The sequence below is a fragment of the Erigeron canadensis genome, chromosome 7 (genome assembly GCF_010389155.1).
Source record: "Erigeron canadensis isolate Cc75 chromosome 7, C_canadensis_v1, whole genome shotgun sequence".
Taxonomy (NCBI): Eukaryota; Viridiplantae; Streptophyta; class Magnoliopsida; order Asterales; family Asteraceae; genus Erigeron; species Erigeron canadensis.
This window is the reverse complement of record NC_057767.1, coordinates 13,420,250-13,447,547: the sequence shown is the minus strand read 5'-3', so window position 1 is coordinate 13,447,547 and position 27,298 is coordinate 13,420,250. Positions and strand designations below refer to the sequence as shown.

General features: G+C 32.1%; 2 protein-coding genes across 2 annotated transcripts; one reads left to right on the top strand and one right to left on the bottom strand.

Moving 5' to 3' along the window:
- Nucleotides 1-429: 429 nt before the first annotated feature.
- LOC122607657 (ABC transporter A family member 2-like) lies at nucleotides 430-8,443 on the bottom strand. The gene is made up of 16 exons (XM_043780675.1): nucleotides 7,960-8,443; nucleotides 7,005-7,236; nucleotides 6,742-6,911; nucleotides 5,770-5,955; nucleotides 5,590-5,685; nucleotides 5,309-5,509; nucleotides 4,731-4,890; nucleotides 4,121-4,347; nucleotides 3,582-3,699; nucleotides 3,418-3,494; nucleotides 3,010-3,099; nucleotides 2,737-2,880; nucleotides 2,182-2,466; nucleotides 2,031-2,111; nucleotides 1,656-1,832; nucleotides 430-992 (listed from the first exon to the last, which is right to left on the bottom strand). The coding sequence occupies exons 1-16, from the start codon at nucleotides 8,326-8,328 to the stop codon at nucleotides 729-731; spliced, it is 2,877 nt and encodes a 958-aa protein (XP_043636610.1). The 5' UTR covers nucleotides 8,329-8,443; the 3' UTR covers nucleotides 430-728.
- Nucleotides 8,444-18,248: 9,805 nt separating this feature from the next.
- On the top strand, nucleotides 18,249-27,251 carry LOC122607378 (ABC transporter A family member 7-like). The gene is made up of 18 exons (XM_043780340.1): nucleotides 18,249-18,483; nucleotides 19,041-19,422; nucleotides 19,518-19,588; nucleotides 19,681-19,825; nucleotides 19,988-20,107; nucleotides 20,195-20,319; nucleotides 20,561-20,719; nucleotides 20,809-20,971; nucleotides 21,094-21,219; nucleotides 21,325-21,408; nucleotides 21,940-22,307; nucleotides 23,623-23,823; nucleotides 24,143-24,252; nucleotides 24,341-24,425; nucleotides 24,921-25,049; nucleotides 25,138-25,243; nucleotides 25,537-25,625; nucleotides 26,665-27,251. Exons 1-18 carry the CDS (start codon nucleotides 18,406-18,408, stop codon nucleotides 26,962-26,964), a joined length of 2,841 nt encoding a protein of 946 aa, XP_043636275.1. The 5' UTR covers nucleotides 18,249-18,405; the 3' UTR covers nucleotides 26,965-27,251.
- The last annotated feature ends 47 nt before the right edge of the window (nucleotides 27,252-27,298 follow it).

Below are 27,298 nucleotides of genomic sequence, written 5' to 3'. Positions count from 1 at the left end.
GTTACCAATATATCGGTTAGTCGGGTGCGAATTGCGGATGAAATATATACTCGTTGAAATTCAAATCTTCGATTTGGTTTGAGTATGCACTGTTGTTCTAACTTCTAATAACAAACGTTCTTCCAAGGTATTACTTGCACTACGAGAAAATAAATTATACAACAGGCTTAAGACCTCTACAAGACGAGTAACTATACTTCTATTTTTTAGATGAGAATATCGAACTCTATTGGCTTAAAAAACTGAAAAAGCAAGATTCAATATGTGGAATATCTTGAGCCAATCTGTATTGGCATTTTATCGACTTGACTATTGCCATTTTTAAAATCTAATGCCCGTCTAAGAGGTACAATAGCGCATCAAAATCAAAATAAACGTTCCATGTATTTTCATCTAAAAGGAAGTGTTTTCTTTTTGTACTCGTTCGTCTTTCAAGTTTAGTATACAACTAACTTAAACATTTGTAATGTACATAGACAAACTTACAAACAAAACGTAAAATAGAGATTTTCCTGCTTTACATGACTCAAATTACTTTAATGGCCTAATCACTCATTCTAACGCGCAAGATGGATCGATGTGTGAATTCCCAACAGTATACCGAAGTTGGAAGAATGGAAACAAGAATTGATATGGACGATTATATTACAACACAAGACAAGCCAATAAACATGTAGATGAAAGTTCACCTCCCCCTTATATTCCTTTTTAATTGTTTTTGGTATTGATCAAGATGTTGGATTGGCCACTTCATTTGGATCAATAACTATCCCACGAGGTTGCTCAGACCGCCGCAAAAAGTTTCTTCTGGGGTTGTGTGATGAAATATCGCCAAGTTGGACATGAGGTGGTATCGGTGTTTCGTTCGAGTGGCCAGAAATGCAGAGGGTACCTGCATCATCTTGTTCCCAAAAGACTTCCACCATAGTACCTCTTGGATTTTCTGATGATATTGTTCCTGGAATTCCTATGTATCTTGCTCCAACTGGTATCTGCATAGGTCACATATTTTAGAGATCGCTTCAACATATTTTTAAAAAATCAAGGATATCTAAGATATACTGATAAAACAACTTAATAAACCAAAACTCTTTTTTGGAGAAATTTCAAAACCAAAACTAGTATTTGTTGGTTGCACACTGTGAACTACGAGTATATATTAAATTTCATCCATAAGACTCCCATATTTTGTCGATACTCAAAGATATGCTCCATTAATCCATTTGAAACAACTCACATCAATCATTAAACCCCTTCTCAAGTTAAATGTTACAATTTTTTATGGGATCAAAAATGAATAACAAGACTGCCTAATGTTTCACCAAAATATGATCCAGTTACTAATGGAGTCAACAATGGTTACGTTTTATCTCAAATGGGTCTAAGAGTTTTTTAAGCTAAAAGGGAATGTACCAAATTGGGCACGAGTTCAAGTTTAGAACCTCTTAGGTACCATTTTACCTTTTTATGATCTTAACTAACACAACTATTTTTCAGAAAAAATGAAAGATTTAAACAATGGAGAAACCAGGACCATTTCAACCATACTTTCTAGCAGAACCCGTTATCCACCCCGTGTATCTTCTCAACTCTACAAAAACTTGCAAACGAGGAAAGACCGAAAGAAATACAAAAATTCATGAGTGGAAACTTACTTGAAGAGAAGTTCCAGAGCTCAAAGTGAATGTGGTGAATCTACCTTCAGCTGCAGCACTTTCAAACTCTGCCTGCTTTGCAATGTTGAGGAAGACTTCTTCAAGAGTTGTAAGACTGAGCTGGATATCTGATATACTGAATTCCCCCTTTCTATTTTCTAGCTCCTCAAAGAAATTCTGTAAGGAAAAAAATTTCAACTTAAAGTGTGCACAGATATATTTATTGTTCACTAAAATTTTAAGGAATTAAGACGGTTCTTTTTCTAGTATGAGTTGAAATGAGCAAGGTGTTGGGTTGATCTGCTACCATTACAGTTTGACCCATCCATCTTGCTAGAAGGAAAAGAAAAGGTAATTTTACAGTACAAGTCTTACCGTTAGCAGGCCCTCCTTGTCATGTGGGATCACAAAAGTAAGGAACGACTTATTTTCCTCTTTTGGAAGCACATCTAAACACTGTAAAAACATCCAAATTTAGAACGAATAACGTATTTAAAACCCGGATAAGTTGTATAATTCAACATACATCTTTAAAAAACAGCTTCACTTCTTCATGATGTGTTGCAGGATTGACATCACCATTTGTCCCAGAGAAGCTTATATTAGCAATATATCCGGTACCAAATCTTGATTTTAGCCTGATGGAATTTCCAATGCAGCGAAGCCTGCCTTTTGTCATGATTCCTATTCTATCACTTAAAATATCAGCTTCTTCCATTGAATGTGTTGTAAGAATAACGGCTCTCCCTTTCTTTGCATTCTCAATAATGTCCCAAACATGTCTTCTAGTTATTGGGTCCATACCAGTAGTCTGAACAAAACAAGAAAAAATAAAAAATAGACCAAGATGGATATTATGAGTGGTGACCGTTACATTATCTTTATTGAATCTGATGTGGCATGTGAATTATTTATTTGATCTCTTGGTTTGGGAAAGTTCTGTTCCAAGTTAACCCAACCCATTTCAACCTGTACCCATAATTACCCGTTTGATCCTTAGCCTAACCCATCTGATTTTGCCACCTACAATGAAGAAAATGAAAATTGTGAAAGAAAAGAAGATCCAACTCTTTTTACCGACCGGTTCATCTAAGATGACCAACTTTGGTTCGCCAATAAGAGCTATAGCAACACTAAGGCGGCGTTTCATTCCACCACTGTAGCTACGAGCTCTCACTCGGGCTGACTCAGTGAGTTTCACCTCAGCCAGCGATTTTTGCACAACCTATAATACAGTGACCAGGATTTTAATTAAAAAGCCATTTACGCTGAAATCTGATTGACATACATAGTAACAGAATAATCAGTTTACAGATTACAGAGGCAACCAAATTAGACTTTTTTTAGGACGCACCATCGTAAGTGAAGCAGGGGGGAGACCCTTGATACTAGCAAATAGATAGAGGTGCTCTTGACCAGATAGTGCATCCCAAAGAATATCAAACTGCAACCAATAGACAAAATGTTGATTCCACTCCTGAATAATTGCTGCCAATGACAAGCTAGCACATGATAAATGGTCTGGCAGGATAGGTTGGGAAACGGATCAAGAAGGGTCATTTTAAATGTGGGTCAAAAACATGTCACAACGTAATAAATGGTCGGGTTGAATAACATGGACGACTCCCACATTTGACCCATTCCATTTTTGTTAAAATCCTTGCTCAACCCATGTGACCCGTGAGAGATATAAAAAAGGGTTTTTTAAACTGAAAGCAGAACAGCCACCACATATAAAGAGTGTCAGAAAAAACATAGTCACCTGGGGGCATACACCTATCATTTTCTGGATATTTGACATGCCAATAGAGCTTCGGATGGAATGACCATAGATAAGAGCTGTTAACAAGACATTTGAACTATAACTTTTCTTCTTAATAAAAGGATAACCAGAAGGCATTGGAACCGAAAGTCTATATATTTTACCATCTCCTTCGGTGACTGGGGTAATTCCAGTTAAGCAATTGATTGCAGTAGTTTTTCCAGCTCCATTGGGTCCTAAAAGACAAAATAGTTGATCCTTTGGAAAGTTCACCCATAAACCCTGAAAATATCATTGACGAAAAGAATAGGTTATTTACGAGCTAAAACTAAACGTGGCAAAAGGGTCAAGTTGATTGGTTAACCGGTAGCTTTTTGTTCAGGTTGGGTCCATTGACCCAAACCCTTTCCAATATTCATTTTTGCATCACATGATTGCAAAGATGTTATAAAATTTTTTTATTGAACTTTCAAAGATGATACAATTGTAATAATAATGACTTTTGATTAAACTGAGTTTAAGAATTGAAAATTAACTTTGAGTCAGTCTTTGCTCATTAGATCCATTTCCTGTTTTTAGTCACCTTTGTAACTTTATTTGATTGGGATAAAAGTATAAAACCTAATAAGAAAAACAGCTCATTCATAAACAAATGGGTTGACAGTGCCACCTCTACTAAAGACATATGAAATTCATTATGTACCTTGAGTGCATGATAAGGTGCACTTTTCTTGCAAGTACAACAACCAACATTAGTTCCTCCAGGATATACTTTGACGAGCCCATGTATCTGAACTGCAAGATTTGGGTCAACAGCACCTTCTCTATGTTGTTGCTTCACAATGTTTTCCTCTTCAAGTACATCCTCATCATCTGGTGATGTATGTTCTATCGCTGGAAGAGATCGCATGCAACTACAAATCTGACCCTCTTCAAGCCAAAAACGAATTAAGATGCTTTAGTGAAAACAACAAACATTGCAAGAGTGCAAAGAACATATGGGATTATTGAAGGTAGCCAGATTGACCTAACACTTCTTTCTACTATTAACTTTTGTCCATTTAAAATTGATGGGCTAATTATCATTATAAAAAAAGATAATGTTAGTTTGCTACAGTGATAAACTATATCTTTAATGTTGGCTGTGTGAATAAAAAAATAGACTTTGGATGACTTTCAAGACATTTGCCCATTCCCATTTTGGTTAAATACTTCTACTTTGAAGTAATTGAAATAAAACACAACCCAAATCACAAATCAAAACATAAATTGGAAAAATAAAAAGTACTTTAGTTACTAGTTCACTCAATTACCTTTAACCCTGTTTCCACCTTTCCCTGACCAATATCCAGGGTTCAGAAAGTAGAAAGTTGATTTCCTTACACCTGAAGAGTTGGGGAATATATTATCGAAGTAGATTGCCAGAGCAACCCACAATATAAATGTTCCTAAAAGCCATACATAGATATCATTCTGCCAAAAATTAAACCAAAAAAAGTGTCAACTTCAAATTTAAATAGTAGAAGGTGAAGGAAAACCCAATACAGAAGGAGGTAGTAATTACCACGTTCCATAAACATACTATATAGCTGCCAATATGGAGGGCATACAAGATGGGGGCTAGGGTAACAGATTAATGTAGCAATCAATAAAAATATATGATGGGCAACTTTCTGCCCATTTGACATATTCAACCCTGTAGTCTCTTTGTAGATGAACTTTTGATTTGCATGTTTGAAATCAGGCATAACTCAAATCAACACATACATTACTAAGTAGGTCAAACTTGACACCTCTCATCATACATATATGGGGATGAGAATGAGAAAAAAACAGATAGATACAAGCAATCAAGAGACACATGCTAGACAAACACCACTTAAATTCTTACCACTGTTATTAGACAGTCCGTGTCATTCGGCGCACACCTTCCTATACTGGCCCAGCTGATACCAGGATCTTCAGGAGTGGCAGTAGCATCAGAAAGCAACTGAAGGGCTTTAGCAAGAAGATTAGGAGGGTAGAAAGACCAGATGGTCCTGTATGTGTCAGAGAAGTTGTCACTGTAGGGAAAACCAAATGCCGTAACGACCTGCATAGAAAATAATTCTCCAATGTGAAAAAAGAAAAATTAGATAATTATCGGTGAGCCTAAGATACACAAGAACTAACCTGTGTCAGAAATCCAACTATATACACGGAAAAGCCAACGCTTGTGGAAGAAGTGGATTTGCTGATGAATGATGAAAACATAAACGCAAAACCAACCTGGCAGTAGCAGCAAGAGCAATGAAATGCTAATTCAACAAACGTATGAAATGGACAACTTTGAGGAAAAAAAAAGATTCTTACCATGTTTAATTGGAAAAGGAAGAAAACAAGAAAGACAACTGCAAAGCTGTTATGTAAAAAGAAATCAAATTGAAACATCCTTCCAAAGAGAACTGTGAAAAGAGATGAAAGTAGGGTGATGATCCCCTCCCATGTAAGCCATGATAACCAATAAGCAGTATCATAAAGACCCATCATAGCCATCGACTGTGAGGAAAACAACAGAGAATTTATTAAATAACTTCATATTATGTAGAACAGTAGAGGTGCTAGAATTAAATAACTTCATATTATGTAGAACAGTAGAGGTGGTAGAATGAGCTAGTCATGCTGGACGGGTAACAGGTACAAATTGGTTCAGATCAAAGCAGGCGATTCTTTATTGTGTGCTGAGTCCTCTTACAGCAATCTTAAATCCTTTCTAATTCCTTTCTTTTGTGTCAAAAAGATTTAAGAAGTTTTAATGCACTCAAACTCAAATACTCTTTGTATGGTTTTCAACCTCTTCAAACCCTTCCAACCCATTTGATCAGTTTCCTTTAGAGCTATATCCAAACATAGCCTATATTAACACCTTTATTGGTAAACGAGAGAAAGTACCCTCGCGTTGCGGCGGTGAGATAGTGGGTGTGATAGGTCATAGAGTGTGATAGCCAAATGCCTTAGTCGTACGGGGTCCGCCCTTGGATTTAAAAATTCGTCGAAAGTATATCGAATGACATCTCTAATGAAAGAGCATGGAATTTTAAGAACACCCATATAATATATATAATTTATCGATGTACGGTTTTGAGATAAAAGATTTTGAATGAATTAGATGAATAAAATGATTTATGGAGAGAGAAAAAAATGGGTGGTTGAGATTTGAGGAGAGAGATGACAATGAGTGGTTGAAAAATTTTGGCAAGAACAAATGCTTTATAATGCAGTAGAGATCAGTCAAAATCGGCACTTATATTATACGGAATTAGCATAAAGAACTATTTTTAGTACCTGGCGAAGCTTAAGTTCTTTCTCAACTATCAAAGAACTAATCTGTAATACAAAACCAAACATGGCAATTGCCAGGAAAAAGCTTGGTCCTACTGTGCCCACAGAAGAGAATGTTTGAACTACAGGGTGTGCAAATTCCTTCAGATTGACAACCCAACTGAAACTTGGATCTGCCACATTATAAAAAATGCTTAGCCATTCAAAAAATGGAGAGGGTATGATAGTCCACCGAAACAAGAAGGCAATGAAGTGATGTTCTATACCTCCTATTAAAGACCTTGCAATTTCACGTTCAGCAGCAATTTGTAGTGGTATCTGGAACTTGAATGTTGGATCTTCAAAATCTCCTCGTTTTGCAACAGGTGTAGAGTTTGTCTGTAAACCGTAACTAATCACAGTAGCAGTTCTGTCTACAAAATGCAGTGCTCCAGGACAGGTCATGGGATTAGCAAAAAGCCATGCATCCACGTCAGTCTTTGTTCGAAATGATTTGACCTATTCACAAATCATGAATGATCCTTCCAATGAGACCTTAAATGTATGCAATGCTTTAGTCCTGTTAGCAATCACTAGTACTTCAAAATTTAAACGGCAACTCACTCATACACCCTAAATCATACACTTGTGCCCTAACCTGAACCCACCCACTTGACGAGGAACACTTAAGTAATACACCTTGACAAGGCAAGTCCAAAGGCCCTTTGTTAACCATTCGCCATTCTGACATGGAGTAGTAAACATAACGATGTTCCATACATGCTTAATTAATATTTTCGTAACGGAAAACATGTCAAAGCTCATTAAGTTTGACCCAGATTTTTTGTACCAATCATTTTTAATCCAAATAAACAAGTTCTAAACAACATAAAATTACCTAGACAGCATATCAAGTCATATCAAAAGTCCAAAACTTTTATACTGTATTAAATTTACACTATCCATATTAAACTATAATTTGTTTTAAATTTGCTTTATCCATGTCATAATTTTTTCAATTCTTATAGGATATCATTTATTTTAACTTATGTTTACTTAAGCATTATGTTTAGTATTAATTAATAGGTTTATCCAAACACCTAAAATCTAAAAAGCCTACTAGCTAATTATACCAATAATCCATATATGAACTTCACAACCAAATAACAACATTTGAAATGCTTTTACATGAAATGCAACGTAAACAATTAAAAAGAAATTCAAAATGAATGAGGAAATTACCTTATCAGAAGGAATAGGTCTACCAGGATTATTATCCCGAATTCGATCGACAATTGATCGAATTCTAGCACTATCACTTCCACTCCAAACAAAATCAAAACAAGGAAGCTTAGTATAATACTTATCCTCACATGGAGGAATTGGCGGATCGATAAGAGATTTCGGATCACGTACGCTTTCGAAAGCAGTGGAAGAACCGAAACGAGCTTCGATTGCTTTTTGTATAAGAAAAAGCAAAAATATGAAGAAAATTGAGGAAAATAATTGAAGGAATGTTGCTCTTTTGTTTCTCCATGCTAGTAGTAAGTTTTTGGTGAATAATGCTTTGTATTGTTGGATTAATAGTTTGTATCCTTTTTGTAATTCCATGTTTGTGTGTTTCTATATGTATGTATATGTATCTGTATGTATATGTGTATATATGTATAGATGAAAACTGTGAGATGGATTGAAGAGAAGCGCGGGGGAGAGCAGTTTTATTGGTTCCAAGAGTGAATTGTGAAAACTGAAGAGGGAGAAAAAGAGTGACATTTATAAGTAACATTGGAAGAAATCTGATTGTACTTTTAGTGATTACACGTTTAACTCCCAACGACGTCTTTCACGAGTTTTGGGTCCCAATACCGTTTTCGATGGTGTATGGGAGGTTGATATGTAAACAGCCTTACCCCTACCAAAGGTAGAGAGACTGCTTCCAGGTTCTACCATAAATAGAAAAGGACCTCCAGCCTTGTTGGGCATGAGGATCAAACCTTCAAATTACAAGGACATCAAAATTTGGAAACAATTGTTTGTTATTTCGTTAGAGTTACCAAGTAGTATAGGAAACTAGAAAAGGGATGGTGGAGTTGGAGTCTTGGACCTTCAATTCACTTGAATACATAGTGTTGAAACTTGGGTAATTCTTATATCAAAAGATGAAAAAGAAAAATTAATATGGAGATGATGTGAAAAAAAAAAAAGATGGGTATTCCTGAAGTTTAACCTGAACCTGAAGGGTAAAGTTTGAAGATATTGATCAATGAAAAAATTTAATTATCATCTTTTAATCTTAACCATTGATTTCAAATTAATGGTCGAGATCATCTAACTTTATCTCTCAAGTTGTCTTTAACTTGAGAAGATCTCAACCCGACAAAAAATAATATGATAAATGATTCATTGGCATTATGATTTTAAATAATCGTTTAGTTGTATTTGTTTTTAAATGTTTAAAAACCATATGATTTTTTTTTCTTAAGATTTGAAGAAAATGACTGAATGAATTTAAAATAATCGTTTAATTGTATTTGTTTTTAAATGTTTAAAAACCATTCTCTCATATTTGAAATACTTTGAAAATATTTTATTTCTTCAATTTCTTATCTTATTCATGTTTTTCTTTTCTTTTAAAAAAAACTCGAGAATACAACATAAGTGTCATTAGCTCATAGATATATAATTTAATATCTCCTTTATGTGTCCACCTGTTTTACAATATAAAGATATCATAACTTTTAAAAAAAATTTAGATGAGATTAAAACTAAAAATATCCAACAATCTATGATTCGTGTGTTACCCAAGTTTTATATACGAGGCAGAGGTTCAAATCTTGACTTGATTCAGTAAGATTTTTTTTAGAATTGATACAGCTGAGTTTCGACATCATACAACTAAATAATGCCAGCTATGCAGCACGGACAAAGTTTTGCGCTTTTAACATTTGTTTCCGTTAAATATAAAAATTGCGAATAAATCTTATAAGTTATAACATGTGAGTTCTATTACAGAAGCGTATAAAGGGTAGATTAGGAATCACATCCAAAAACAGTGAAGGTCAACTTAGGAATAATGAAAAAGATCTCCACAGTCCACACTTGGTGCAATTCAAACTTCAAACATAAAATATAAAATCAAAGAAATGCTTGGTTATGAAGCAAAAGATGGTCAATGAGTGAAAAAAATAAAGGGGAAGCCAAAAGCCCAAAATGCTTGGTCAACTCGATCATGGTTGTGCCATTTGTGGCCGTATATATGAATAATATGTATCATTTGTTTACTAGTTACGAGTATATTTTATTTTATTGGCTTTAGTAGTTGCCATGTAATTTGGTATGCTATTTCATTTAGAAATGTATAAATTGACATGTAACTTATGTACACGGTTCTAATTAAATAACATAAAAACTCTTACTGAACATATCTTTTATCTAATACTGATTTTATAAAGCATTTTGCCTCTTTTATTTAAAAAAAAAAAAAATGATTTAAACTACCCAAAATACTCATATTTTTATTCATTAATTTAAATATCTCTATTTAATATACTTATAATAACCTTAAATCTCAACTACTCATTTTTTTTTCTCTTTCCTCAAATCTCAACCGCTCATTTTTTTCTCTATCATCCATAAATCATTTTATTCCTCTAATTCATTAAAAATCTTTTATCTCAAAAACCGTATATCGATAAATTATAAAAATTGTATGGGTGTTCTTAAAACTTCATGCTCTTTCATTAGAGATGTCATTCGATATACTTTTGACGAATTTTTAAATTCGCTGACGAAGCCCGTACAGCTGAGACATTTGGCTATTATACTCTATGACTTGACATATCACCCCACCATCTCACCACCGCAACGTGCGGGCACTATCTCTCGTATAAATAAAACAAGATTCTCATGAAATCATTATTTTCTAATCAATACTTACTTGTCATTATTAGACTTCTTTATATTAATTATTTTATTTTCTTGATTTATAACACCATCCTATTTAAAGTTTAATTAATTTTTAATTGATTTATGATTTATTTCCTTTTTTGCCCAAGTCTTATATAAATTAAATATAATTATTTATTTTATTTTTTTGAAACAGCTATATGTCAATTTTCAAAAAATTATCGCCTTTTCTTTTCTTCTTAATATTATCAATCAACCTATATTAAATAAAAGACAATTGTTATGACTTCATCATTATATAAAAATAGGTAATTGTCATCTCTAAATTATTTTTAAAGTTTAGTTTTTATTTTGTTTAATTTACTTATGATATTGTAAGCACTTTCCTTCTTTATATTTATTTCATTTATATTTTTGTTATTTATAATGTCTTTTTCTATCAAAATAACAAGTTTTTATTTTCTTTGGAAAACTTTAATAAATAATCTTTTAAATTTTCATCATTTAAATAGTTTTATCATAATAGATTTTTAATTTATTTGAATATTATTCTAATTTATTTGAATATTATACAAGTTAATAAGCTAATTATATTTATTCGAAATATAAAATATACAATTTCGAGGTTATGAGTATAGTTAAGTTATCTCATAATTCTTAAACATTAATATTACATAACTATTATTAATTAGCTAGTAAATTCTATAAAAGTCAATGTTTGGTTACTATTGTAAATTAGTGGATCACATTTTGAAGCATTGGCTTCTGTTATCAATAGCTACTTTTTTTTATGAATTATATTTTCAAGTCATTCAAAAGTTGTGGCAAACATATTGCGCTATAAGTTACGTTTTTTGTTTCTTTTGTTCGGATAATAGATATGATGATTTATATAACGGTTACTGGATATCTTGATTCTAAGGTAGTGAAGTATTGTAGTAAGATAGATTGATTTTGAATGTTACAACTTACAACTCCTTATAAATTTGTTGGTCATGTGTAACACACACACACATCTAATTGCATCAAAATTTATGAGAACACGTTTTTGTAGCGGAAGACGTGTCTAAATTTCAGTCAAGTACTCAAATAGCCAAATTATTATAAAAAAAAAAAAAGTCCGCTTAAGTATATTTCATTTTCTTACTTTTCAAAAAAAAACATAAATTATTTTTGTTACTATTTTTTAGTTGATATATATTAAAAGATTGAATCTAATATCCAAACAAATTAATATAAACGGGAGAAAGTATCCGCGCATTGCAGCGGTAAGATGGTGGGGGTGATTTATCATAGAGTGTGATAGCCAAATAACTTAGTCGAACGGGCTCCGTCCTGGTGTTTAAAAATTCGTCGAAAGTATATCGAACGACATCTATAATGAAAGAGCATGAAATTTTAAGAACACCCATATAATTTTTATAATTTATCGATGTACGTTTTTGAGATAAATGATTTTGAATGAATTATAAGAATAATACTGTATGATTTCTGGATTAGAGAGAAAAACGAGTGGTGGAGATTTGATGAGAGAGAAAAAATAAATGATTGAGAATTGAGATGTATATAAATGTATTCTACAGTATGCATTAGTAAGTGTACATTGTTAAAAAGTTGAAAATATTTAGAGGAAACAAATGTTTTATAATGTAATAAGAAAAACTACCCGCGCGTTGCGGCGGTGAGATGGTGGGGTGATAGGTCATAGAGTATGATAGATCATAAGAGGCGATAGGTCATTGAGTGTGATAGCCAAATGCCTTAACCGTACGTGCTCCGCCATCGGATTTAAAATTCGTAGAAAGTATATCGAATGATATCTCTAATGAAAGAGCATTATATTTTAGGAACACCCATATAATTTTTATAATTTTTTTTAAATAAAAGATTTTAAATGAGTTAGAAGAATAAAATGATTTATGGAAGAGATAGAAAAATAAATGGTTGAGATTTGAGGAGAGAGAAAAAAAGTGGTTGAAATGTATATATAGATGTATTGTATATTATGCATTAGTAGGTGTACATTGTTGAAAAGTTGAAAGTTGAAAAAATTTAAAAGGAACAAATGTTTTATAATGTAGTAGAGATAGAGATTTCATTTTGCCGTTAGAATAAAAAGTACGTATTACTCGTATTTTGTATCTAACTAGTTTTTTTCCCCGGGCGTTGCCCCGGGAGACATTACGTAACATGTAAACATGTGGAAAATTATATAAAATGAAATTTTTTGGCAAAAGTTAAAAGGTGAAAAGTGATGTGATAAAAAGTAAAGAAAAATGAAATGTTGGTGGCTGAAGTTGAAAAAATAAAAGTATAAAAATTAAATAGAACAAAACTTTGTGTGAAAAGTAGAAGAAATAAAAGTGATGTGACAAAAAGTAGAATGACCAAAAATTCGTAAATTTATGTGATAAAAAGTAAAGAGAATGAAAATTTCGTGACAAAAGTTAGAAAAACAAATGTATAAAAAGTAAATGGGGAAATAACACAAATATTTCGTGCAAGAAATAGAAGAAATAAAAGTTATGTGACAAAAAGTAAAAGCTTAAAATTTTCTGTGATAAAAAGTAAAAAAAATGAATTTTGTGGCAGAAATTAGAAAAACAAAAGTTTAAAAACTAAATAAAACAAAGCTTTCGTGCCAAAAATAAAAAAAAAATTAAATTTATGTGACAAAAAGTTAAAAGTTAAAAGTTTCCATTATAAAAAGTAAAAAAAAAAAAACTTTTGTGGCAATAGTTAGAAAAAAATATGTTTAAAAACTAAATAAAAGCAAACTTTTGTGTTAAAAGTAAAAGAAATTAAAGTTATGTGACAAAAGTTAAAACGTTAAAGTTATGTGGCAAATATTAAGAAACCTAAAGTTAAAAGGTTAAAGTTAGCTGATAGGGACCATTGTTGTAACAAATTTAACGACAGGGAATATAATTGCAGGAAAAAATTAGCAGCCGTTAGCTGATAAAAACCATTGCTGCAACAAATTTAATGATAAGGACTAAAAGTATTGAAAATGTATGACACACGTAAACTAATTCATGCTTTTTTTAGTATATATAATAATAATAATAATTTGCCATCTAATGAGGCCAAATACGTCATGATGGACGTATGTAACACAATCTTCTACGAAGTTGCGTGGTTGCATGTGCATTTACAATTCAATGTTACGAGGTACGAACTACCATGACTAAGAAATTAGGTATTAATATTCACACTTAGACACTTACACTAAGATTTGGTACATTAATCCTCCAATTAATAAAATTTTGATATGTGAAAAATTAGGAGGTAAGACTAGAAAAGAGAATTAAAGGATTTCATGTGTTAACAAGTGGATATATTAAGAGGATTTTTATGAGGATTGGTTAAAAAGATTTATCATTTTTCTATTATTATTTTATTTATAATTAAAAAGTTCCAGTGATTATTATAATGAACCAAATCTACTAGTGTTTTTAAAAGCATATCAAATACGCTAGTTATTGTTCATAAATTCTTGTCAACATACTAAGCAAAAGTGATTTCAAAAAACGGTTTATGTGATCATTTGTTAATTTTTTCTACGTTTATAATTTTGTCGAAGATACTTTGGTATGAGTGTTATTTCAAATACTGACTTATTTTTTTTTCAAAGATATTCACTCTTTGAAGTATCATTTTAACTATATTTTTGAAGGGGTTAACTAGTATGCTTCTAACAGCATGTTTCCATCATGATTTTCAAGAGGGAGAGATTTTATATTTAAACATGTGATTTTCATGGAGGAAAGTTTGTGAGGGGGAAACATGCTTCTTCCATACTTCTAAGAGCATATTTGTTTTTCCCATTTTTGAAAAAATAAGTTTATAAACTTAACATAGTATGCTCAGCTTTAAGAAAACCACAACATACCCAAAAACGAACTATTCAAGGCTAAAGCTATAGTTATAATCAATTGTAACTATATGATTGCTACTTGGCTAGGTACGTAGATACACAAAAGATGAAAAGATCGAACATAAGACAGTCATACAATGCCAACAAATAAAGAACAAGAAACAGAGAAGCCAAACAGTAGGAAGGCATCGAGAAGTTGCATGCACGTTGACCATCTCAATCTCAATCTCAATCAATCTATATCTACATCTACTAGAGGGGTACTCGCGCAATGCAGCGGGGTGGCGTTGATGGGTAGTGGTGGCGGCGGCGGGAGGGGTGACGATATGGATATTAATATAAAAATAATTTGTAGAAGGGGGTGATGTAGTTATTTTAAGGATTGAAAAACATATATTATTGTAATTTATTTTTTTAAGATTATTATAGGTATATTAGGTTGAATTATTTAAGTTAATAAATAAAAAATTTAGTAGGGGTAATTAGTTCATTATGTGGGTAAAGATAGGTTTTGTGTTAGTAGTTTTTTGATTTGGAGTTACGTAAGGGTATTTTAGGATATTTAGTAGGCTCATAATGGTAGATAGGTAATTCAGTAAGGGTAAATTGAGTATATCAAAGGTATAATTGTTGAAGGAAAAAAAAATCACTTTGTTTATATAAGGAGTTAAGATATCTATATCTGTATCTAAATCTATACCATATTAATAAATAAACTATCATCCCCTTTTTTAACTTTCTACCTTTAAAATACTCAAAATACCCTTAATTTTTAACACATTTATAACTCACACACTAAATCTACCCAATATATCCTTAAAATATTTTACACTCATATTTATTCAAATTATCTATCTCCTTTATTAATTAATTTAAATATTTTTATCTAATATCTCTATGATATTCTTAATAAAGTTTATACAAAAGATACATCCATTAACCATAAAATAACTACACTATCATTTACGTCAATTACTTTTAGATTAATAACCACATCGTTACCAACACCATCATTAACACCACCCGTTGCCGCCACCGCCGCCGCATTGTACGGGACCCATCTCGTTACCAATAATCAAAACTACACATTTTAAACGATTAATTAACGATAAATCCATATAACTACTCGTGACAAATTAAAACCTATAAATTACTTGATTGGTAATAAATTTTCTTTTACGGGGTAAGCTTGATTAAAAACAATTAAATATAATTATAAGTTTGCATTTTGTTAAAAATTAATCTAATTATAGCTATTTCAATTTTCTTAATTGGGATTTTGAAAAAGGAGTTGTTATTTTATTTTAATCTTTTATTATATTAAAACACAGTTGCTCTAATAACTTATCGACTAATTATAACTCATGATTTCTTAATATTGACTTTTGTTTTCAATTTTGACTTTACTTCACTTTTTTGTTTTCTATCACAAGTTTACATTTTTTACCCAATAATTTTAATATAATAAATAAATAATAATAGCTAATATATATCTGATAGAATAATAACTAATATTTATCCAATAAAATAATAACTAATATATATCCAATAGTATGTTCTATCATATATATATATATATACATAATTAATTAATTAAACATAAATTAAAACTAATGTAAATATATTAAGATTTTAATAGTAATTATACTATATTAATTTTAATATACTAAAAAACAGTTGAAGTAAGGACTTATTAACCAATCATATCGTTCACTTTCATCTAATTGACTCTCGCTGATGTCATCATTTAATTTTTACATAATTAATTAATAAAAACAAATAACTAAAATAATTAGTTTTACAATGTTATTAATCACAAGTATGTTTATACTTTAACTATTACTTATATTTCATAAATAATATTACATTATGAGTACAACTGGTTTCAAAAAATATGAAAACAATCCTGATTGTTATCTAATTATCATAGGACATGTGATTGAAAAAAAACCTATGTGTGTTATGGACCCGCATCATAATCAAATACATATACTTGAATATCAAGGACAAGATCATAAGTATGTTTATATTTTAATTCTCAATTATCTTTCACAATAATATCACATTATAAGTACAACTGATTAAGTTTTATAATAGAGAAATTATTATAGTATGTGCCTTGTGGAATTAGTACGGCAAACAATTCCATCAATATGTCTTAGCTAATAATGACAGTGACAAACCTATGATTATTGTATTAGAACTCGCAAAATATAACACTTAAAACCGTATATCTTCAAAATTATAAGCTTTTATGATTTAAATGTTTAATATTGATAATATCGTAAATCCCGTGTCCAGTATTGGACACGGGTCTAAAATTTAGTTATGTACTATAAATTATTTTAGGAATTCTCTAACTTAGATTATGTTTTTCGTTTTTATGTTTCCTTAAAAATCTTATCTAAAAAGCAAGAAAAAACAACTCAACAACACTTTTCATACCCTATGAAAACCAAAATTTTGGTCAACATGCAATTTTTATGTTGGCACAACCAGTAACGAAATTTCAAATCTCATAGTTTAAATTTAATTTAGGTTTTAAATTTTATAATCATGCAACCAAAAGCCCATGAACTCTTCTTGAATTAGTCTAACTTGAAAATCGATTATAGCGTATAATGACAGTTTTAACTATTTAAATTAATAATGGTTAAATGACAACACGTACAATACTTTTGCATCTTCAATGTAATTTCACTTGCAATTTTATAATTAATCAAAATTATCTCATTTGTATTATCTTAGTTAAAAATAAAAGATAACATTTTGAATATATGTTATTCCCATAATAAACTACATAAAGTAGATAACCCATACTTGGGATCTTACTTACATCACGAGTGAGTCAAAATCCACGATACACATATTTATGATAATGATAATCATGAAAAAAAATGGGTACTAAGTAACTGAATACATCGATCAATCCTCACATTGTTTAATAAACATAAGGTATGTTTGACACAAAAGCTTCGAGCTGAGGCTGTAGTTAAAAGTTTGGGGCTGGAGTTTGACGTTGGGCTAAGGGTTGGGGTTTTTTTTCAACTCTCTTTTTACGAGTTTTTATTTTAAGGACATTTTGGGGCTTTTAGGAGTTTTTTTGGGCTGGGGTTTTTGATTTCTTATGTATTGCCAAACAGGACTATAATTTCAAATGAGGTTATCTTTAAAAGCTAAGGGCTTTTAAGCCCTTAAAAGCTCTTAAAAAGCCCTTGCCAAATAGTCCCATAATCGTGATTAGTCTCTTGATCTCTTCATCAGACATAATGTGTCATCAATATGTATCACTGACTTGTACTGTTTGTTATAGAGATTATAAACAGTTATAACCTTGTTGTAAGAGAAGGAAAGAAGATAACTTAAGGAGAGAAGGAATAAAAGTTTTTTTTTTATAAAATTTTTATCTTGTTTTTATGATTTTTAATTTTTTTTATATTAAATGTAATCACTGAAAACCGGATCGAAAAACTTTTCAATTAACCATAAGTAGATCATAATGTAAAAATACTCAATAGGCCACATATAACCTGTTAAAAAGAAAAGAAATAAAAATTGAAACAAAATAATACTCCTTGTATATATTAGGGGTGTAATTTTAGAACTTAGAACTCAAAAGGGTATAATCGTCATCTAAACACATCATTAATTAAGTTTACAAAGGACACCACCGTCATTTTAACACTTTTACTTATTTATACAACATACTGATCGATATACACTTTGCTAAAAAAGCAGCATCCGTAGAAAACAACAGCGGAAGCAAAAATCAATTCGCATATTCTTTCCCCCAAATTGTTATTCTTTTTTGGCGCCAGATTCCAATTTTAACGGTCACGATTTCAACACGCTTACTGCGTGTATGTGAGAGAGAAAGTGTGTGTGTGTGTGTGTAAGGTGCATCAATGGCGGATTCATCCAATGGTCCGTCTAGTTTCTGGACTCAGGCTAATGCTTTATTCAGAAAGAATTTGACTTTTCAGGTTTTTATTTTATATTTATTATTATTATTATCTTGTTGAATTTCATATTTATAATGTCATTATTTCAAGTTAATTTATTTTTGATATGTTCGTATTTAATTTAAATTGTTTCAAGTGTTCGCTGTTTTTGAATATTGATTTCGTTTTTATTTGTTATTTAAAATTTTAATTGTAAATTGCTGACGTGTATGGTTATTAGACCACGAACCCACACCATTGTGGTTGTGGCAACAAACGGTAAACGGTAAACGGTTTGTTTGTTTGTTTGTTTGTTTTTTGGCTTTATACCGAACGGATATGTAAAAGTAACTGGTGTATTAAGTGGCTGAATTTATTAAGAATGTCGGTATGTATTAAGCAAAATATAAGTAATTGACGGTTATTTTTGTTTATTAAGTAAAAAAAAATGAAATTTGACTGAACGATTAAGTTCTTAACTATTAAGTAAAAAAGAAACATGGCCTAATTGTTGGTTAGTGGTGAATTAAAGGTGTTGTGTAGGATCAAGAGTGGTTTAATGTTATACTTAGAATACTTTGTTTCTTGTTTTTTATCAGAAAAGGAATATCAGGACAAATCTGAGGCTTGTATTCTTCCCGATCGTCCTTTGTTTGTTACTAGTATTACTACAAGCAATAATCAACAATGAATTAGATAAACCCGAAAATAAATGTGGTTGCACTTGTATTGATCAAGACGGTGACGGTCAGTGTGAGAGAGTGTGCGGGATTCAATACTCAGATTTGGATCAAGTGGCCACTTGCCCTATACCAATACCACCTGAATGGCCTCCCATATTGCAATTACCAGATTCACAGTTTCGTGCTGTGAGAACTGATATCATTCCATTTGGTGATTTGCCTAACGAATCATGTAGAGCTACAGGTTCATGTCCAGCCACTGTCCTTATTACTGGGACTAATAGATCTCTTGGAGAGAGTATGTTGGTTTTATCTCTTGCGTATCATTACATATGTCAACGCGTATTATACATTCAAATCTTAAATCTTAATAATTTTTATATTATTTGACAGGGCTGGCTAGAAATATGTTCCCAAGTTCTACCAATTTCAGTTCAGCCAATGGTCTGGCTGGTGCTGTATTGGTAAGTTATTATTTGGTAATTACGTAAGATTATTGTGATAAGAATATGCTAAAAGTTTCTTTTTGCTGATATGATTGTTTGAAATATATCAGGGCTCAGCTTCAAAGACTGATATGTATAACTTTTTTGAGTCTGCTTTTTTCTCGAGTTTTCCTATCTACTATGTTCAATCTCAGTGTGGAGCCAACTCCACATTTTCTATTTCTGTCCCCATAGCATCCATTGAATTACAAAAAGGTATGAATTCTTGTAGCTTATGTATAGAAGTAATAGTTTGTGTGTTAATGCCTTAATGCAAATAGTTCAAAAACAGTATTCATAGCAACAAACCAAATGATTTTAATGAAGAATAATAAAGTTTAAGCTATTGCGTTACTGATGTTGTCACTGATCCTGTAGAAATCAGATGTGTTCAAGGTCAACATTTATGGCGCAACAGCTCTTCTGAAATTAACAATGAGCTCTATGCGGGATACAGAAAGGGAAACTCTGAAGATAAAATAAATGAGATATTAACAGGTTGGTGAATTCAAACATCATTTGATAGCAATTTCAATATAAATGATCTAAACTATGCTCTAAATTTTCTATTTAAACATTTTACAGGCTATGATTTCTTGAATTCGAATATGAATAATTATAATGTGACAGTATGGTACAACTCTACATACAAGAATGACACAGGAGGTGGTCCCACAGGACTGGTTCGGCTTCCTCGCTCAATAAATTTGGTACACACTTTTTGAAGCGTCATATAATTTCTATTCTACACAAGACTTCTTCTATTTTGTCGAAGTTACCACTCTCATGCTATTTATCGAATCTGTCTTAGGAGTTAGGAAGTCCATGTTCTTATTGTTACAACAAACCTTGTCTTACATTTATATTAAATTAATATTTTCATTATTGCATGAATATTATTATACGCCCTAAATCAGGCGGAATCTGACATTTGCAACACATATGATACAGTTATCAAATGCTTACTTACAACTTTTGGTTGGGCCATCAACACAAATGCTATTTGATTATGTAAAAGAGATGCCCAAGGCTGAAACCGAAATCAGGCTAGACTTCTCTTCCCTCCTTGGAACATTGTTCTTTACATGGGTCATTTTGCAACTTTTCCCTGTAAGTAACGTTTTAGAATACCATGTTGTTTTGATTTAAGTGCCAACCAATAAAGTCATACTGAAGTTTAAATACTATGTCTGTGGAAGATTGTTTTAACCACTCTGGTGTATGAGAAACAACAAAAGTTAAGGATCATGATGAAAATGCATGGTCTTGGGGATGGCCCTTATTGGATGATTTCTTATGCATACTTCCTTGCCATATCTTTGCTGTATATGTTATGTTTCGTGGCATTTGGCTCAGTTGTAGGTAACATATCAGCAAAATCAAATTACACTTTTTTCTTTTTTTAACTTTAAAAAAAAAAACACTCTTTTCTTTTTTTAGTTTTACAAATTATGTTTTGATTCATACCCTTTCATTGGTTGTAGGGTTGAAGTTCTTTACATTGAACGACTACAGTATCCAATTTGTGTTCTATGTTATATATGTGAATCTACAAATTTCTCTGGCATTTCTAGTGGCTGCACTTTTCTCTAATGTGAAGACGGCTGCAGGTTTACTGTCATATTGTTCAAATATACTGTAAATTTATCATTGTATTTTTGTTAGGATGATAGAGATGCATCTGGATACTGATTATATGGATATCATTATGACAGTTGTGGGTTATATCACCGTCTTTGCAACTGGTCTCTTAGGAGGATTCTTCTTCCAGTTCTTCCTTCAAGATAAATCATTTTCCAGTGAGTAAAGATGCAAATAATATATTCTTGATCTCTATCATGTTGCGTAAAGTATTTAAAAGCGTAAGTGATATTGATTGATGACTTGTTTAAGGTATAGGTGACAATTTTAACCTATTTAGGTAAGGACGGTTGATTTACCCTATGGTTTAATAGTAACGGGTTAATTGTGATAAAGATAATGGGTCGTAATTCCCCAAATATATTTCTAATGTTTAAAGCATCTTGAATTGCTTTATTAGAAAAATTAAATAATACACATCTGACACACTAATTATGTATACAAAGCTTAAGTTATTTTGGAAATAAACTGTTGCACGTTAACCCAGCCCGATCCAACCGAACCCAACTCTTTTCGACCCACACCAAATGTTCCCCCGTTTGACCTGTTATCCAATTCACCAACCCTACTCATTTTGCCAAATGTTATTAATAGCCGCATTAATGGTTGACTTGTTTTGAGCTATTTCTAATATTTTACTGTTTGTTGTTTGTATGCTGCTTGTTTGAATATTTCTACTTCCTTTGCAGGATTTTGGATTGTCGTGATGGAGTTGTATCCAGGGTTTTCTCTATATGGCGGACTTTATGAATTTTCACAGTATGCTTTTACTGGAAACTATATGGGTACTGATGGAATGCGTTGGGGAGATTTAGGGGATAGCAATAATGAAATGCGTCATGTCTTAATAATCATGGTTGTGGAATGGGTGGTGGTTTTCTTTATTGCATACTACATAGACCAGGCTGTAACATCCGGAAGTGGTATCCGAAAAAGTCCACTTTTTTTCTTGGACAAGTTCAAAAAGAAGCCTTCAGTTTCATTCAGGAAACCCAGTTTACAAAGGCAGGGTTCAAAAGTATATGTGCAGCTGGAGAAACCTGATGTGGCCCAAGAGGTAAGTATTGCTTTCTTTTATGCTAAGTAGGGTGTTCATCGGTTCAGTTTTTGGTTATTCGGTCTATTTGGTTTGGGTTTTTCGGTTTTTTTATATTTATTTTTCAAAACCAAAACCGAACCAAAACCTAATTCAAAATAGAAAAACCAAACCAAAAACCAAATTAGAACTCGGTTCGGTTTCGGTTTAAAACCGAAAAAACCAAATAGGAATAACAAATATTCACCATTTTTTTTGTCTAAGTCGTGTAACCAAAATAGATTTATAATTTTAATTTTTACCGAAGTAGTAAGTTTAGACTTCACACACAATATGGATAAATAAGTAACATAACTGAAACAATTAAACTCTTGTTTGTCATCATTATTAAAAATTCTTCATCATGTTCTTCATTGTTTGTCAATTGAATTTTTCTAATTTCACAAAAAGTTAGTATAATAAGCAAATAAACCTAAAAAGTAAAAAAAAACACATTAATAATTATCAATATTTTTAATTAAACATAGTATTAATATAAGTTGTTCGGTTTTTTCGGGTTTAACAAATTCATTATCATATACCCATAACCAAACCAAAAACCAAATATCTAATTCGGTTTCGGTTACAAACCAAACCCAAAACCAAATTCAAAAACGGTTTGGTTTTTTCCAGTTTTTTAAACGGTTCGGTTTACAGTTTAACTGGGTAAAAACCAAACCACGAACACCCCATTGCTAAGTGATCAGATGCATAGAATATTGACATATTTCTATCTAGTAGATAATATCTGGACAATACAATAAGTTGCCATGAATCTTTTAAAGTGACATCGTGTATATATTGTTGGAAGAGACACATTCAATCCATTTACCTTTAAATGGGCCTGTTTGGCTATATTGGTTATTTTTTTATTTATATGTTGCAACAGGCTGGAAAAAGGATTTAACTTAAAGAACGTGGTCCAACCGGTTGAATATTATCCACAATATAATGCATAAATCTCCTAATCAATTTTATTAATCAAGCAAGATCATTTTTCTTTATTAATATAGTTCTTTTACTATCATAATATTCACAGTAACAAAGTTAAAGATTATAACATATGGCTTAAAGAATGTTTGCTGATTGATCCTACAAGTTGTACGAATGATGTAAATCTATGCTTTTGTTATTTGGGCTTGGGGTATATACATTATAAGAGTTCAGAAATGTATAACTATGGTTGATTGTTCAATGCACCTTTTCTCTATTTTGTTTACATTTTATGTTATTATTTTTTCTGTAATCGACTTATTTGATACTCTTGATTATTGTCTGCTCTTCCATTTTCTAACAGAGAGAGAGGGTCGAGCAGTCATTACTTGAACAAGATACAAGCCATTCAATCGTATGTGATAACCTCAAAAAGGTGTATCCGGGAAGAGATGGAAACCCAGAGAAATTTGCAGTTAGAGGTTTGTCACTTGCATTATCTCAAGGGGAGTGCTTTGGAATGCTTGGTCCAAATGGTGCTGGCAAAACCTCTTTCATTAATATGGTCAGTGTAAATGCATTAAATTACAAAACAGAGATAATTGCATGTTTTATTTTTTAGTGAGATAGGTGATTAAATCTTCCCCTTTTATCTGTCACTTTTATGTGGAAGTTTGATACTTTGATGCATTTATCTATTAGTGGTTCAATCTAGGTAAAGATGTTTTTTTAATGAGTCAAATGGACAAACATTCTGGCTGTTCAGCCAGATCCACCAGCCTTTTATGTCCAATGTAGCATCCAACTTTGTTTCAGTGTTCGTTCTTATGGAATGTCTTGTGTTTTTTTGCTCTCAACTTAAGAGAAGTTGTTCCTGCTGACAGATGATTGGGCTCATTAAGCCAAGCTCTGGCACAGCTTATGTTCAAGGTCTGGATATAACAACCAACATGGATCAGATTTATGGTAACATGGGTGTATGTCCTCAGCACGAGTAAGGAACAAAATCTCTTATAAACCAACATTACACGTCCTTACCTTTTGTGATTAATTTGCTATCCTATTGACCATTATATATATAGCTTGCTTTGGGAAACCCTAACGGGTAGGGAGCATCTTCTATTCTATGGAAGGCTTAAGAATCTCAAAGGTTCAACCTTGACACAAGTAAGTTGCATTCCCTTCTGTTATAGGTGGCAATTTTAACCCATTTACTTATGAATGGATCAACTTGGATTATCCATAATCTTCTGTTGGTCATGTTACCAATAATAAATAGCGTAAAAGAAGTTGGGCCACATGAGTCTCACGAGAATGTCATTTTAAGTATATATCTAGTGTATAAAACCGACCAAATCAGTTCTTAGAAAATTTAGATTGCAATTGATAACGAGTTTCTGTTATCATATTTGCACTTATTAATGTATAATATCTTTATATAGTTCGGACTTGGGACTTAATGTGTTCTGGGTTAACCCAACCCGCCTGGTCTCTATATGAGTTATGACCCCCCCCCCCCCCCCCCCCCCCGACTCAGTTTTGCCACCTGCAACTCTTAGACATATTCTTGCTGACAAACTTGCATCCAAAAGTACCCACTCGTATCTTTATTGGTCATTTTTTGAATTTTGAACTGATCTATTTCTCAATTTTATTGTTTAGGCAGTTGAAGAATCTCTTAGAAGTGTCAATCTCTTCAACGGTGGGGTAGCTGACAAGCAAGCTGGTAAGTATAGTGGAGGCATGAAAAGGAGGCTTAGTGTTGCCATTTCATTAATTGGAGATCCCAAGGTATGTCTTGCTTTCCCTGTATGTACAACCTTTTGACTATCTTTTCAACATATCCTTTTAAAATTGGTTTCCAACAATATATGTATAGGTTGTGTACATGGACGAGCCTAGCACTGGACTGGACCCAGCTTCAAGAAATAACCTATGGAATGTGGTGAAGCGAGCCAAACAAAACCGTGCAATCATTCTTACAAGTAATCTTCTAGTTAACTATTCTTCCAATTTACGTGATGACGTTCTAGTGATGGCAATTTTGACACATTTACTTATGAACTGGTCGAATCTGGTTGTGTTTCTTTTCTTATTTAAATGGGTCAAATTAATAGAGCTGTTTGAACCCATTGCCTAGCCTGCTGACCCGTTATTCTTGCCACCACTAGAAGAACCATTGGGTCTTTGCTGAGCATATATGTAGCAATTGCCACTTAGCATTAAAAATGTTACTTACTTTTTCCCTAAATGAATATGATTAAATAAAAATTTTCAGCACATTCTATGGAGGAAGCTGAGCATCTATGTGACCGTTTAGGAATCTTTGTCGATGGCAGCTTGCAGTGTGTCGGAAATCCTAAAGAGGTATCATTAATTCTCACTTCATTATGAAAATGTTGCATCTCGACCACATGCTAACTTCCATTAGGTTCGTGATCACTGCATGCTAAAACATTGTTGCAGTTTTATAACCACTACATGCCAACATATAGTTACATTACTTCCAACTGGACTGCCTTAGTCGTCTATATGAAATTACATTTACATTGTTGCATTAGCTGAACTGCCTAGAGGCACTAATGGCACTTTTGACTCTTTCACATATGCATGGGTCAACTTAGGCCGTGCCTATTTAGGAAGGGTGAATTAAAATAAAAATAGCTTAAAAGGAAACAGTTTAATTGGGTTGTATGGGTTAGTTTGGTTCAGTTATGGCCGAAAATCAAATTACAACTGAATAATTCTGTTAAGTGGTTTCCTTAACCGACTGCTTTTGGTTAATTATTGGTTCAGTTATCGATTTCTGATTATGGTTCGGTTAATGTCTTTGGTTAATTCGGTTGACCATCAAAAACTAGCATGTGAGCTTCAAAGTTGAACCCAACAATTATACATTATGCATTAAGTGGATAACAAATCTATATTAGTGTAGTATATCTACAACTATGATAAAAGGATATCATTTTATAAGTAATTTTTCAACCTAAACGAGAGATATTAAGTATTTTAGAATAGCAAAATTACAGCCAAAACCAAAAGCATTTTGAAATAGCAAATCTAATGCAAAACCCAAATGGTTGTGGCTAATCTTGATCCAAAAACAAGGTTCAATAAATTAGAAAAAAGCCCAACAAGCTCAAACAGAACTCATAAAGAATTATAAAAAACTTTTGCTACTAAATTATTACCAGTACATATAAAACTAATAGCAGAGTTTTTATGTATAAGAAATAACATATAATTGAACAAAATATGTTTCAAGCCAACCTTATTTACCCAACTGGTAAAAGTACCTTCTTAAGTTTGTTATCCAACCCGCCCAAACGGGGCAATTTAAAATATGTGACCATGTTAGTGACGTTTGAATATTTTATCATCGTATCTTACTATCTCTAATTTTCAGTTAAAGGGTAGATACGGAGGTTCATACGTGTTCACAATGACAACATCCTCAGATCACGAGACAGATGTAGAAAACCTAGCAAAGGGTCTCGCACCAAACGCTAACAAGATATACCAAATATCTGGAACACAAAAATTTGAGTTGCCAAAAGAAGCCATCAAAATAGCAGACGTTTTTCGGGCAGTTGAGTACGCTAAAAGCAGATTCACTGTTCAGGCATGGGGGCTTGCAGACACTACTCTTGAGGACGTTTTTATCAAAGTTGCTCGAGAAGCTCAACCGTTTGATGTTCTTTCATAATATCTTTAGTTTAAAGGTCACAAGTTCAAATCGTTAATTCTTGGCAGCACTGTAGCAGGTTAAAAAATAGTATATAGTTTAGCTTATATATTATCTAATGCCCAGATCAGCCTCATGCGGTTATGTTGTATATGTATTTGGTAAACATTTAAGTTTTTAGTTTTTAGATATATTTATGAACATCAAATGTAGTATACTAGTATGGTATGTATTTGATAAACTATAGCATTTCTCATATGTTTATGGTAGTGAGGTATGGTATATTTATTTTGATCTTTTTAAATGTATGTTAATGTGTCATATCTATGATGTATGCTTATTGATTATATAGTAT